The 15,079-nt window shown below is 42.3% G+C and overlaps 2 protein-coding genes across 4 annotated transcripts in view; one reads left to right on the plus strand and one right to left on the minus strand.

Annotated features, from left to right (window-relative positions):
- Positions 1–3,926: 3,926 nt before the first annotated feature.
- LOC141728143 (uncharacterized) lies at positions 3,927–7,685 on the minus strand. Its single transcript, XM_074534659.1, has 2 exons — positions 6,923–7,685; positions 3,927–4,744 (listed from the first exon to the last, which is right to left on the minus strand). Exons 1-2 carry the CDS (start codon positions 7,553–7,555, stop codon positions 4,583–4,585), a joined length of 795 nt encoding a protein of 264 aa, XP_074390760.1. The 5' UTR covers positions 7,556–7,685; the 3' UTR covers positions 3,927–4,582.
- The window catches only part of SCML2 (Scm polycomb group protein like 2), a 72,276-nt gene continuing 64,409 nt past the window's right edge, over positions 7,213–15,079 (plus strand). For all 3 annotated transcript variants that reach the window (XM_074534655.1, XM_074534656.1, XM_074534657.1), the window contains exon 1: positions 7,213–7,376. The gene's annotated coding sequence lies outside the window, so the exon portion shown is untranslated. The remainder of the gene's footprint in view (positions 7,377–15,079) is intronic.

The raw sequence follows: 15,079 nt of genomic DNA on the forward strand, positions 1-15,079 counted from the left end.
CTGAAACTGACAACATAAATGATTGTATAAAAAGTACAAGCAATTGTTACAGGCAAAAAAAAAAGAGTTTTCTGTCTTACCCTCAGCATCTGTCAGCTACAAAAGCAAAACCCAAAGGGATGCTCTCTATTTAAAATTATCTCTATTATTAGCATCATAAGACAGTCAGAAGTACTTTAACCTTTACAGTTCTATCTCTTTGTGATATCCTGTTAGCTGTTGGTAACAGCAATCTTATATTGTGTTAAGGAGTTTCACAGGTTTTTCTATTTTAGCTCATCACATTTTCTGACATTCAAGTTAAGTGCACATTCTTATGTTTGTCTGTGAGTTTACATTATTTCTATTTTTCTTTTTTGAAAGTATTTATTTGTGATGTCCCCAGACAGCTGGATAAGCCCCAGCAGCAGGGAGATGGCAGGCTTTGCAGCAGCTGCTGAATTCAAGGGTAGGGATTATTAGCACTTCATCTTGTTTGCTCTCACTCTTAGTGATGAGGGTGCTCTATTTTAATTGAATTTCCTTTCTACTTTCAAAGAGCATCCAAAGGAGAAATGTCAGCACATTAAAGGAGACTTTGCTTTTGTTTGCCAAAATATGAACCTGGAGCCAGAATAGTTCCTCTCTGGTAATTATAAAAGCTCAAACATTTATTACTCTCCTGTTGGATGACACTTGTAGTACACCTTGGAGAAATTAATTCTTACCTAGGCATCCAGAGAAATCAATGGCATTAAGATAAAACTTATGCTACCTTCTATGCTGTTCTGTGATGCTACCTTCTATGCTGTTCTGTGGAGTGTGCCAACTGAATGACAATAATTAATCATTAATTTTTACTATTGCAAAATAAATTGGAATTTGAGTCAAGTGCATTGCAAAAATATTTGATGACATATCAGGATTGGTAGCAGAATGTTTATTAGAGCTTTTGCATTTGGACCTCTAATACAAATCACTGACCTGGGTTATTATGACCCAGAAGTAACAGTTTTGTTCCCTAGTGCTGTTGCTTTATTTGAAATCCCATGTTTAAATCTATTTCATAAAATGCTTTCTCCTTTTTTATTAATTTCTTTAAGCCTAGCTGGGAAGATTCCTACTACATTTACACAAGTAGTTTGGATTCACTGAAATTGTCTCCAGTAGAGGGATTATTTTTCTGCCTTTCCTGGATTAAAAAAACCAAACCACAATACAAGGTTGGTATTTTAACTCTCAAAATGAGATAGCTAGAACTAGAAGTACTGAAAACATTGGATTTGCATAATTTTAATTCAAACACAATGCAATTTATATCAAAGCAAATAAAGGGTCAAATGAGGTATTTAGAAATACTGAAACAAATAATTTCCATGTAAAAACTGGTTTTACTTTGTCAGTTTATGAACTTGTTCAGGATTCTTATACTTCAGCTATAGAAAAAAACCTACTGCTTAAAATTTTGTCTTTTTTGGTATTACAAATCTATTACATGGTTTTGCCCACAAGACTTTGGGAGTAAACATTTTTTTCTTGTTGTTTGTCATTGTGCAGGAAGCACTCACTTAAAATAATACAGAAAAAAAAATCTGTTTTCCCTTGCTGGGGCAATTTTAATCACTATTCATCCAGTGGCAAAAGATTAGCCATAGTTTAGGTCTCTCTTACAGGAAATTGGTTTCTCACTGCTTTTCCTTTAAAAATCAATTTTAACTAACTTTTAACTAACTTTTAACTAACTTTTAACTAACACAGTCAAATATTTTAACAAGTTGTGTGGTGAATATTCTGTTCCCACTTATTTCTGTGAACTTCTTGTACCTCAGAGAAGTTATTTTCAGGTTTGCAGCTATGCAAATGAAAGTAACATTACTCCTTTTCTTTCGGGGCTACCAGTTCGTACATGCATGTCTAAACACCTCATGTATATACTGTAATATTATAGCATTAAATGAAACTGCTTTAGAAGGCCTGAATGTTTTTACTTACTCTAGTCACAGTGAGTGTTCTTTACACTTGTCATCTGAAATTATTCCTGCCCTTAATCTACACAGTTTAAAAATTGTGAAGGAGGTGATGGCATTTTCTATAAGCCAGCAGAAAAGGAAAAGAAACATTAAAGAAGATGTTATTAAAAGCACATGTCATTGTCACACTTCGGGCCCTGAAGGACTTCTGAGGCTGTTCTGGAAAAGGCAAACTTCGTTCTTGAGAAAGAACAAAATGTTAATTTCCTGTAGGATAAAATCTACAGTATCTGTTGAATTCACATAACTGAATGCTAAGGCAGACCTCTTTAGGTCTAAATTGCAGCTTTCTTCAGCTAGTGAAAGTGCATATCCTCTCAGATATTTTTGATACACTTAGTCACATAATCATATTGTGACAGCTTGAAAGGAGGAGGACTCAGAAAATAGAAAAGCAGTTTAAAATTCTTATCGAAACAATTTATTTTTGGAAGACAGTGGCATGCATTTTGCAGAAACAATAAAATCCCTTCTCTGAGGAAGCTGATATTTTCAGTGGCCTTCAAGAAAGCTTACATTCATTGAATCATGTTGTTATCAGGTACCATGGAAGGTGGCTGAGTCCACTCTCTGCCTGAGGGCCAATCTGCCCGTGCCAGTTCTGAACGGTGGTGCAAGCTCTTCTTGTAAAGTCTGAGGCTGGTGGCTGCACAAACACCCAGCCAATCTTCTTCCCATCCTTATAATTTTTATTTTCTAATCTTGCTTTGTTTTAAACCTTGATCCATCCACTATGGAACTGGAAAGTGAATTAATCCTTTTATCTTTACAGCACTTGCATATATCAGTACTGCAAAGATATGTATGTTTCTCCTTCTTTTACTTTCTCCCTTCAACGTAAATTCCACGTTGTGGGTTTTTTTAAAAATTTTCTTCTAAGTAATGTTTATAGATACCTGATAATTCAGATTGTTTTTTCTGCTCTTTCTATGAGCCAGATATTTACTGAACCAAACAGATCATGGCTACTAAGTTTTCCTAGGGCCATGTAAATAAGGGTGTTTCACAAAGAGTCAATCCTTTTTCTGTATTGTTTTATGTGGTTTAACTTTCTCATTGCAGCTCTGTGACATTATCCCTTTTTCATAGATTGTGATTCACATAAAAACAGAACTTTTTTTGGGTTTTTGGTCACATAATTGCAGCTTTTTTCCCTGCAGAACACCCAGTAGTTCTGCCTTTCCTGTTTGTATAGCTGATCGCATCTGCCGCCACCCAGTAGCAGGCACTTATCCCCGTTGAATAGAACCCTCCTTTTCCCAATCCAAACCACTAGTGTGCGAAAATCCTTCTAAACCCAACATCTGTCCTCCAGCATTCGAAGGACTCTCAGTTTGGTATAATCTTCAGTAATGTAAACATGTTTTCTGAACCATCACTGAGTTCATTAACATCCTTCTGACAACGAGCCGCTTGTATGAGCTCCCTAAATAACTTCTTCTACATTGTTTTCCTTGTTTGCTGGAAGAATATCATATGAAACCATGTCAAAAATCTTACTAAAGTGACATTCAACATGACCTTCAATGTTTCTCCTCTGCTGATGATCCCTCTTACTTTGTTGCAGGAGAGATTAGATTTGACATCTTTTGTTCTTGACAAAGCTGCGTTGGCTGTTACTTGTTGTGTTACAACTGCTTAAAGATAGCTTGTTTACTTGCTCCAGTATCTTTGCTGTGTACTGAGGTCAAACAGATTGGTATGTAATAACTAACTTTCTTTCTTTCTTTCTTTCTTTCTTTCTTTCTTTCTTTCTTTCTTTCTTTCTTTCTTTCTTTCCTTTCTTTCCTTTCTTTCCTTTCTTCCTTTCTTTCTTTCTTTCTTTCTTTCTTTCTTTCTTTCTTTCTTTCTTTCTTTCTTTCTTTCTTTCTTTCTTTCTTTCTTTCTTTCTTTCTTTCCCTTCCTCCCTTCCTCCCTTCCTCCCTTCCTTCCTTCCTTTCTCAACAATACAGTTTCTCCCCTTCTGTCCTGTAATATTCATTCACTCTAAATTATCAATGATAACCATTAGTTTTCATCATGCAGCCCTTTAAATTCAGGTGATGGAAAAGCAGCAAATTGTGTTTGAATAATTTTTCACTTGGTTCTTTGATTGTCAAATTTGAAATGTCTTTTTTCCCAATTATCAATAATGCCTGATATATATATAAATATATATATGTATAAAAGTAAAAATTAGATACAAAAATATTAAAAAGCTTGACTTTCCCAGTGTTGTCTATTAAAAACTTACCAGTTCTGCCTGACAGGGGCATAATCATTTGCTTGATTCTTTTCCATGCCTGGTAGCATACTTAAAATTATTTCATGTTACCCCAAATGTCCCTTACTAGTTGTGTCTCATTTTCTGCTGCCTTTTCTTACTTTATCCCTGCATGATCAGGCTATGCTTTTGTAGCTCCTCCAAGTAATCTGACCCAAATTCTCTTTTCTGGAGCTTCATTCCTATCTGAAAAATGCTCAGGAGGAGCTTGTGACAGCCAGGCATATTTTACTCTGCCGAGTGCATTTTCTTCATGGAGAGTTCATTTACTTATACTCTTAGTGTTATTTCTTTGGGGAAGTGCCAGTTCTTAAACTTCTTTTTTTTTGCCTGCATCAACTTCCCAGAACATCATGTTGGATTTTAACTTGTAAGAGTTCACTTGTAGGAGTTCATGGGAACCCGCCTCCATATAATGTATTTTTTGGTGTGTTTTGATGTTTTTGCTTTCTTCTAAAATCACAGAATCTCCCTGCAAAAAAATGTGAAGCCATACATTTATATATGTATACATACACAGACATATGTACACATACATATGTACACATACATACTTATATGTACATACAGATGAATGTGTTATCTCCCTCTTTGTGAAGAACACTGAGAACTTTAAAAAATGACTGCTTTTTTCTGACCCAAGTATTTCAGTCAAGTACCTACAAAAGAAAATGAAAGATGATGGGCGAGTCACCAGAAAACAAGGTCATCATTCTACTGGAAAATAGAAGCAGTCAGGATTTCTTCTTCCTTTTCCAATAATCCTGTAAAGAATTTTTTTGTTTTACATCAGCTATAGCTTGGAGGTGAAGGACACATGTGAAGGCATTATAAATCCATTCCTGGATTAGAAGAAGGAGTTAAAAGTTTTCTTCTATTCTGCTCTTTTCACTGATGATGTATCTTGTAGACATTTATTCTTATGACTATTGTTTATTCTGCTTCATCACATCAGGGATCTAAGAAGCAGGATTATTGTTGGCTGGGCTTCCCGATTTCAGCCTTCAGGGACAATTACGAGCTGGTATAGGACTGCACCAGTTCATGTTGTTCTGCAACAACAGCTGTAGAAACCGAGATGCGGTGTCCCACTGCCTCCCAGGGAACAGATCCCTCAGATGTTGTATCTAGCACTGGCTTGGCTTTAAAGAATAGCTTTAAAATATGTTTTCATTTCCTCTGTGTCTCACAGGGACTTATTCTTTGACACTTGGCATGTTTTTGTGTCCATCATTACAATGAACATAATCTCTCATTTTCCTGCAAAAGTCCAATATTACAAAAAGGGGAAAATATTTCGAATTAAAAGCAGCATTCATCTGCATTGGTGATGAGCATAACACATTTCACTATAAAGGCTTTCTGTAAGCGTCTTTCAGTATTTCTTTCTCTTACTCTTGTGTATTTTAATTACTTGGATTAGCATATTTTTACTTCTTTCTTTAATGTTGTCTTAATATTAAATATTTATAATTATGTCAAGGACTCATTTTCCTTGTTTCTAAAGATCCATTTACTGCTTATGAGAGTGCTTAAAATAAATTGTTAGTAATAACTTGCAGTATATGCAGGATACTAAAGCGGGCTGTATTAATTTCACTGTCATACAGAAGAGTGTGAGGAGGGTTGGGTAAATATTTGGGGTTTCTTTTCTGTGGTTTGGTTTTTTTTTTTTCATTAAAAGAACTCATAGAATCTCACTCTGATGACTTTTGCATAACTTCGCATTTAAAATTTCACTTCCAAGTGATGTTAAACACCGAAGATGAAAATTGGGCACAAACTCCTCTGGATGCCGGTAGCATTTAAAGTATGATTTTTTACCAGCTTTGCTTATGCCTACTCGCCTCTTGGGATCTGAATTAAAACACCCAAAGCTTATAAAATCGGAATGCATGCTCCCAAAAAGCCAAGGAAAAGCTTTTCCCATTATACAGTACTTATAAGCTTAGATGTCTGTAAAATAATTATGCGATATTTCCCAAGTGGCTATGCACCGATTATAACATTCATTATTACCCGTTATAAGCGGTGATATATAATTATATTCCGTGATCACTCTTGCACGTTCAATGCAGGGCACGATTCACCACGTGTACGCTGGCGGTGCCGGCACCACCGCGCCGCAGCTGCCGCGCTCGGCACCGGCCGCCTCAGTTTCCCTCAGAGCCCCCGCCGCCTCAGACTTCCCTCAGTCCCCGCCGCCTCAGCTTCCCTCAGAGCCCCTGCCGCCTCAGACTTCCCTCAGAGCCCCTGCCGCCTCAGTTTCCCTCAGAGCCTCCGCCGCCTCAGGCTCCCCTCAGAGCCCCCGCCGCCTCAGGCTCCCCTCAGAGCCCCCGCCGCCTCAGACTTCCCTCAGTCCCCGCCGCCTCAGCTTCCCTCAGAGCCCCCGCCGCCTCAGTTTCCCTCAGAGCCCCTGCCGCCTCAGACTTCCCTCAGAGCCCCTGCCGCCTCAGCTTCCCTCAGAGCCCCCGCCCGCCTCAGCTCCCCTCAGAGCCCCCACCCGCCTCAGCTCCCCTCAGAGCCCCCGCCCGCCCCAGCTTCCCTCAGAGCCCCTGCCGCCTCAGTTTCCCCTCAGAGCCCCTGCCACCGATCCCTCACGCCTTCTCCAGGCGTTCACTGCTCACACCCGTGTCTCCTACAAAAACACCTGCCAAGGGCTCCTTTCACCCCTCGCAAGGGGCTCCCGTTCCCCGGGCGCAGCAGCCCCCGCCAACCCCTCCCGCCGCAGGTCCGGGCACAGCGCGGGATTCTGACGGCGCGGGGATGCCGGGTGTGCGGGGATGCCGGGCGTGCGGGGATGCCGGGGGGTTGCGGGGATGGCGGCCATGAGGAGATGCAGGCGGGGATGGCGGGCAGTGCGGGGATTGGGGCTTCCGGCCGTCAGGGGATGCCGGTGTCTCGGGATGCCCGCGGGTCGCGCAGCCCCGAGCGGAGCCGCCCCCGCCGTGGCGAGCGGAAGGGGGACGGCGGGGGGAGAGGCCCCGCGCCCCCGGTGCCGCTGCCGGGCATGCGCGGTGCCCCCGGAACATGGCGGCGGCGTGAGGCGGGCGGCGGCAGGAGCTGCTTGACAGGACGCCGCGGACCCGCGTCCCGCCCGCCCGGTGAGTGGCGGCGGCGGCGTTTCCCGCTCCCCGCGGTGGCGGGCAGGGGGAGGGAGGAGCGGAGAGAGAAAGGGAAGCGAGGCGGACGTCGCGCCCCCTCCTAGGGCTCGCGCCGCAACCTCCGCCCGCCGTGGCCGCCGGGCGCCCCGGTCCCGGGTTCCCCTCCTCGGCAACAGCATTGCGCTGGAGGCGGCACCGGGTCTGACCGGGGCTGCCCCATGCCCCAGCGCCGCTCCCCTCCTTCTGCGGGCTGAACTAAGAGTGCGGCGGGTCCTGCCGACCCCGCCCGCGGGGACCCGCGGGTGGCCGAGTCCGAGCGCAGCTGCGAGGGTGAGAGGAGCGGGCGGCTCTGTCTGCCGGCGCTAACAGCGTGCCTCTCTCTGTCCGGGGGTGGCCGCGACTCCCGGTAGCAGCAGCTCCGGTGGGCAAGGGCGGCACGGGAGGTCCCCGAGCCGCCGGTGCCTCCGGGACGAACAGCGGGGCCGGCGGCGTTTGACAGGAGCCCGAGCAGGACACGCCTCCCCTGGCCGGGGCGGCCCCGCTGCCTCCCCCGCGGTGGCGGCGGGGGCTCCCCGTCCTCCCGGCGGGGGCTGCGCCCGATCGTCCCTGCCCGACCGCCGAGGCTGCGAGGGACTGGGGAACGGGCGTGGACCAGAACAGCCGGGTTCCTGTTAAAAATCATTGAATTCCGATCGCTCGCTTGTGTTGGGTAAGGCGGCTGGGGGTGCCGCTTGAGGACAGCGCGGTGCCAGACGTGGCCTGTTGTGGGGCACTTGTCGGGTTGCGATGCACTGCGGCACTGTTCCCGTTTGCTTTACAGTTAAACTGCGTGTGTGGCATATATTGATTGTTGACTTAGAGAGGGTATCTTGCACGGGGAGTCATAACTTTTGATGGTTCAAAGAAAGTAGTTCAAGTATGGAAAGTTCTATTGCCGTATTGTGTGTCATTGTTCTCGTTAGCTGGGCTCACCTATAAACACGTTACAGTGCTGTAGTGTGTATCAATATTCAAGTTGAATTTTATGCTGAATTATTCTTTAGGAGTGAAAGCATGCTTTAAGTGTTAATAAAATTTAAAGTTGAAGTCTTTTCCTGCAGTAATTTGCTGTTTCTCACTGATGAGTTAGACTATAGGAGATAGCAAAAATTAATTCTAAGACCTAAAAAGTTTAATGAAAATGGGAAACACTGATATTTTATTGGGTTCTGGTAATGTAAACTTTTCTTATGACTCATGCATATCCTAACTAACGTAGACAAGGTGATTAAAATTTAAAAAACATAGATTCTGTAGATATGACAGTAGGTTTTCAGAGCATGCTGTGTCTGACTTGTAAACAGCTCTTCAAGTTTGGTTTTGAATTTTTTATAATACAGACTAACAATCTTAAACCTTTGGATTTTAAGATCATTCCTGCTTGACCTTACACTTTGGAAGCGGCAGGGCAAAGCAGTTGGTGAGGCAGTCGTGCAGGGTCAGTAATGACTGCAGCCCTGGTGCAGATGGGAGCAGTGCTGCAGGGAGGTGTTTGCTGTGTTACCCTTGGGGTTTGGGCTGTCCCGTTAACGATACAGAGCAAATAGGGGAGGGAATGCATTGTGCTCTACCAGCTCTCCACGGGCCACCATCCCGTGCTGCTCAGGCCACAGCAACCCACAGCCCATGTGAGCCTTTGCACTTACAGTGTGTCCGCAGAAACTCTTTGAACAGCCAGGCTGTGCTTTGGGGGCAGGGACAGCTGATTTTCTCCCTTAGGGTACCATAAAATGTAAGTACTATTTAAGGATGATATTGCTTGATCTGATGTAAAGAAGTGCATTGGAGACCCTTCTGTTAGCATTTATTTTGGAAGTTGCGCAGTGATGCAAGTGGGAAGCTGCAGGAAACAGTGCATGGTGAAACAGAGGTTGAGACCGGGAAGTGTTTAGATGGCTTTTAACTTTAACATGGTCTGGTATTGAATGTGAAAGTAGAGTTTACTAATTTTGTTTGAAACTCAGTTGATGGAGTCGATGCTCTGTTTTTCTATTTGATGTAAATAAGTAGCAGTATTTGTGTGATATCTTTCAAGTTGCTTGGTATTTTATATTCTTGTGGTAACGTTCAGATTCAGCGAAAACAAATGTTGGCTTTTCATGATGTACTGTAGTAAAAGCATAAATGCTTTCACAACAATTAGAGGCCATGTAGATATGAGATCATAACTAGATTGTTCTCAACATTCAGACATATGTAAGTCTTGATGTAGGAATTTTAGGAAACAAGTAATGGCAGTAGTTTAAAATGTTTTTCTCTTGACTTTGTGTGTTCCTACATTAAATGTACAGATGCTTTTTCCCCCTTTGCTGTGAGTACTGTTGCTGTGACCAGACAGTGTGCTCGTAAGGCAGAGGCATTGTTTTCTGAATAGCTGCTCGAGTTCAAAAGAGGCATTTTGCTAGTGTGAAATTTTTACTACTGGGAAAATTTTGATTCCATTACCTGTCTAAAATTTGTGCTAAAGTGCAGCTTTACTTGAGAGAATGTGAGGAAACACTAAGCAAACAAAGCTGCTTGTGCCTGTTGTACATAGGTGTCTATTTCTGTTTTCTTGATATTCCAGTGGGAATGTGAGTTGTGAGTGAGTTCTGTTTACTCCCTTTGCTGAGTGAATGTGCAGGGACAAATGAAGTCTTCAGCAATTGTCCACTGCCACTAAACAGTGTCACTAACAGGAAATGACATATGTCATTAACTGTTCAGGACACTGCAGCTAGCTTTCTTATTTGTCTGGATACATCTGCCTCAAACAAGAGTGAGTGAAATACATAGGTAATCTTTTCATGTTTTAAGGAAATCTTTAGAAATACCATTTGACAGTCTATTGTGATATTTTTAAGTGTAAATATAGAAGAAATTACAGGTAGGGACTGGGACACTGCTTCAAGGAGTCTAGACAAGGGAGGTTGTTAACTAATTTTGTGAGCTCCACATCTACAGGGAATTTAAAGTTCTGTTCATTCCCATTTGAAAGAAATAGCCTTAGGCACCCAGCCTTAGTGCTGATTGCTTTTTTCAGAGATTAAAATCTTAAATGTAAAGGACTATACCGTTTGTATTCTGGAAAGTGTAAGACATGCAACATAAATTGCTCAGAATGAGATTTTTCTGGCGTGTGGGAAGGGCCAGAAAAGCCCATATAAAATTGTCAAAGTATAATAGAGCAGTGGGTAAATAAGGAGCAATGGAAATGTTAAATTTAAAGTTCCAGAACATTTGTAAATAAATACAATTTGATGAATAATCCTTTTTTACTGTGATTTGTGCTTTTGGTATATGAGGGTGCTTTTCCTAGAAAATTTGTACATCTTCTTTGGAGATTTCTTGTAAGGTCCAACTGCTCTATAATTAACTGTTAGGAAGCTTTAATATTAGTTATATGCAGTTAAGTTTATTTTTGCATTGTAATGATGACTGATAACGCGTGTGAAAGCAGCTTTCCCTTACAGTGTCCATGTGGAGGGGCAATTAATTTGTTTGAGGTAAAATCACTGAGAAGTGAGGCAGTTGAGTACTTAAGTGAACTGTAGGGCTTTTTAAGAGTATGCTTCTTTGTACTTTTTTTGTACCCTCATGCACCTGCTGGCTGGCTTGCTGTGTGTGGGCAGTGAGGGCTGAGGGTGTGCCCCCAGCTCCTGCTGCAGTGCTGGCCATGGAGCAGCAATGCTGCCTCGCTCCTGGGAGCAGCAAAGATCATTTGGTGAGTCCCCTGCTCAGTCCAGGTGTGTTTCTGTAAACTGAGCACGTTGCCAAAAACTTGTGTTCTGTATCTGTGATCTCTTCAAGTAGGTTGCTGTCATTTGGGATGGGAAGGGTGGCTTCAGGTACCTGAGCCAACAGTGAGCAGGCTCCCCTTTTATCTGTGGCAGATCTCTACACAAAGAATGAGTGGTGCATAAATGGTGCTGACCATCAGAGGTGCTTTTATCTCGTCCTTGTTAGTCCCCCTGCCTGGTCAGTAATGGTGTGGGTCTGGAGGAAGGTCAGGAGCTGCCTCATAACCATTCAGGAAGCAGCAGCTGTCTCTGTTACCCAAGTTATCACATTTATTTATTTGGGCTTGCTCTGATAGTTTCTTTTGTATACAATGGACATTTGGCATAAGTGCACACAATGAAGCCATTTGTAAAGGTTCTGTAATGTGTTACACCCTTAGCACTGTGTGTCTGCAGGGATGTGCTGGGGACGTGCCCTTAGCAACTCTCTGCCCAAGATCCCTGTCAGAAAAAGTAAGAGCTTTAGTTTCTATGTCTTTTGGATAGGAACAAAAATTCATTATTTTCTTATCTTGGATCTAAATGAAGTATGGATTTCTTCTTTGTGATGTTAAGTTCCATGTCTCTTTTGTTTCAGCAGTCTTCTTTCAAGACTGGTTCATACTTCAAGCACAGCGCTTGCTTTCTGGGCAGTGGTTGAGCAGTTTGGATCCGAGCTGCTGCAATACTGATGCTGTGCTTGTTGTGATTCTTATGTGTGCTCTCTTCCTGCTCTTCTGAATTTCTTGCAGAGCCTAATATCAAAGTATTTCTGAAATACTACACCTTTAGCAGAATTTTAGTGCTCTTTCATGTGTTATAGCAGGGTGATAGCCTTTCTGCTTCTCAGGTAGGATACTGTTTAGATATCCTATGTCCAGACTAATCCTAAAGTACATTTTCTTTTGTGGCTTTTTAAGAATAATGTTGTATCCAGTTTAAGCATGAGCAGTGTTTTGGACTGATTACTGTTTGTTGTTTTTTTTTAACTCATAAGTGGTTTATAGTCTTAATATTTGTATGTTGTCATCTAAACCCAAGTAAAACATTGTATTAAAGGTAGATGTGCTGTTTAGATAATTTTATTCTTGGCCTTCCACTTCACAAATCAGGTCAAATTCTATTTAAGATACCGAGGGAATTCCATCATTTTCCTTTCCATCAATTTTCATAAAAGGGATGAACTTTGATGGAAATCTAAGTCAGTTGTCTTCTCAAGGTAACACGAGACTCCTTTTAGCAGGGCAAAGAGGAGGTTGAGCCTTTCATCCTCTACCATACATTAGTGCAGGGAGCAGCTGAAGTTTATAAAGCCTGTAAGAGAGTAGCACCATTTTAATGAGGTGCATGCCTAAAATGGAGCATGTACCATTATTTATGTACTGTGTGGAATCTAGCAGAGATTAATACAGGCAGGTTCAGTGGAAGGAGTGCAGTTTGTGGGGCACTTTTAAAAGCCCACTTAAAAAGGGCAGTTTGTAAAAGTGAGTCTTGTGCATGGAGGAATGTGAAAGGGTATCAGAGCTGCTAAATTTGGTGGAACTCTTTATTGTCACTAATGTCTGTCAGGGGCTCAGAGATTAAAAGGGCTGCTGCATGTTTGATGGCACTTCCCCTACCAAATCTCTTGTGTGTGCACCCTGCACTGGAGCGCTGTAAAGAGGCAGACAGTGTTTCTTTGGGAAGGTCAGATGATATGAACTGTTTTTAATCCCAAAATAAGCAGTGTTATGGTTAGATGGAAAACTCTGCATATAGTTTGTAATTATTTTTCAGCTTGTTGTAGGAAAATACTGTGTAGTCTGAGTATTTCTAGTTCTCAATGGTGTAAGCCCTGAGTGGAGGAAAGAGGGGGGATTGCCTTCAGAAAGGGGCAAGAAGGGGAGATATTCTGCCACTGTCCTGGGCCTGAGCCACATACAACCAGTGACACTGCTGGCACGCTGAGGAAGAGGTGGAGGAGATTGCCCTGTTATGGCTTGCTTCACCTCTGTGTTGTTTTTTTTTAATACAATTGGAAAGTTGTCATAGAAAGTGGGAAGAAAGATACAGATTTGCTGCAAAATTTCCTGATGCTTTTAGTCTTTAGTTGTCTTCTGTGTTTGAAGAGTGAAGCAAATAGTACAGCCAAGTATTTGCAGCTGTCTAGTCCTTTGAGCATTTAGGAGTTGTTATGTCTTTTATGACCTGTTAGTGCTTTGTTAGCTGCAGAAATGTCTAGCAGCACTGAATGGTCCTTTGGAATGGCATTTGGTGTGATTCTTGGGGTTGTCCTGTCCAGGGACAGGAGTTGGACCTTGATGATCCTTGTGGGTCCATTTCACCTCACAATATTCTGTGATTCAGTAATCATGTTTGTTCAATAGATGGACAAATATTTTTGGTGGCATTTGCACGAAGATCCCGTGTGTAAGGGGACTTTTGAGCTGGGGAGATAGCACAGTTATGAGCACCAGCAACAGGTGAGTCCAGTGTGTGTGCCTGGAAACTGCAAGCAGCTCTCTGGGGTTTTTTTTCTGCAGAAGCATTGTCTCAACACAGGAGCTATCAGGAAATTGCTGGAGGGTTGTTTAGTTCTGGTTGGTTTGGTTTTGTTCCCTAACTGGATACCAGTGTGTGGGATCAGTGCAGTTATTCCATTCCATGAGCCAGGCTACACCATGGAGTGTTGCAGCAGCAGAAAAATGAGTTGAGGCAAATTGTGTCTTTGTTAATACACAGTGGCAGGGAGTCCCAGTCAGCATTATGTTTGAATTCTCAGGAGGGAGACAGAAACAGGTATTTTATGCCCTGGAAGAGGATGGTAGCAGAAGTGTGTTGCTGCTGTGTTAAGTAGAAGCGAGAAGAGAGAAACGCGTTGTTCTGAAGCTTCACCTGGGGTGCTGACAGCAGTCAGATCCTGTGCAGAAATGTCCCAAGGCTCTTCTCCATGCCTTCCATGAAAAAAAAAATTGTGTATGCTATTTGACTTCTGTATAAAAAAAATTGTGTATGCTATTTGACTTCTGTATATTTCTTCATCAGACTAAAAGTAGATGTGTTTATCTGGATACTCCGTTGTAAATAAAAAAATCTGGACTTAGGGGATGAATTTGCTGGCTGTGTGCTGTGTGGACAGAGCTCTGTTGGATCATAGCTGAACCAAGCTTTTACAGTCCTTTTCCAGTATGAAGGCAGTGTAGAAGGAAGGAAGCCAAAGTTGCCTAAAAGGGTAAAAAATTCCCTTTCTGCCATTGGGCCTCTGTTTGTCTTTTTCTCCCTAGTTCCATTATGCATTGCACACTCTGACTGCTGCTGGTGCTGTTGCTTCTTGTCTGCTGAAGACAAGTGCAGAAAAGCTGTGTTGAGTTCTTTAGCACTTGCTAGGTTTGCAGCAGCAATTTCTTTTCTCCTTTGCCTGCTGTATTTACAGTGTGCTAAAAGTAAGCTCAGTGCCTTGCAGAAGGAATAGTTTGAGACCTCTCGTCTGTAAGGGAGGCTGAGCTGAAGACAGGAGATGTATATGAGTGTAGAGACAATTTCATGCAGGTATGTAGCTCTTAGTGCTAATCACACAGGTTTGGTTGGGTTTTTTCCCACAATTTAATTAGTTTACTTTATGAAACAAAAATTGAGTTAGGTATTTGGACAAAGCCAGGTTGAATAATGATGATGAATGTTTTCAGGAAGAGTACTCCAGGCTTGAAGGGGGAAGTAGAAAATAGCACAGAGGTTTCAGTGTGCTGAGTTCACCAAAATGCTTAAATAAATTGTCAAAATCTTGTGCTACTGTAAATATGTACTAGTAAACTACTAAAACTGGCAGGTTTGTTTAAGATAGAAACGTAAGTTATGTTTTAAAATTTATTTTAATAAATAAAATTTCTATGTATTTTAATATAGTGTTAAAATACCCTTTCATGTGGG

This window comes from Zonotrichia albicollis, chromosome 2 (assembly GCF_047830755.1).
Source record: "Zonotrichia albicollis isolate bZonAlb1 chromosome 2, bZonAlb1.hap1, whole genome shotgun sequence".
NCBI lineage: Eukaryota > Metazoa > Chordata > Aves > Passeriformes > Passerellidae > Zonotrichia > Zonotrichia albicollis.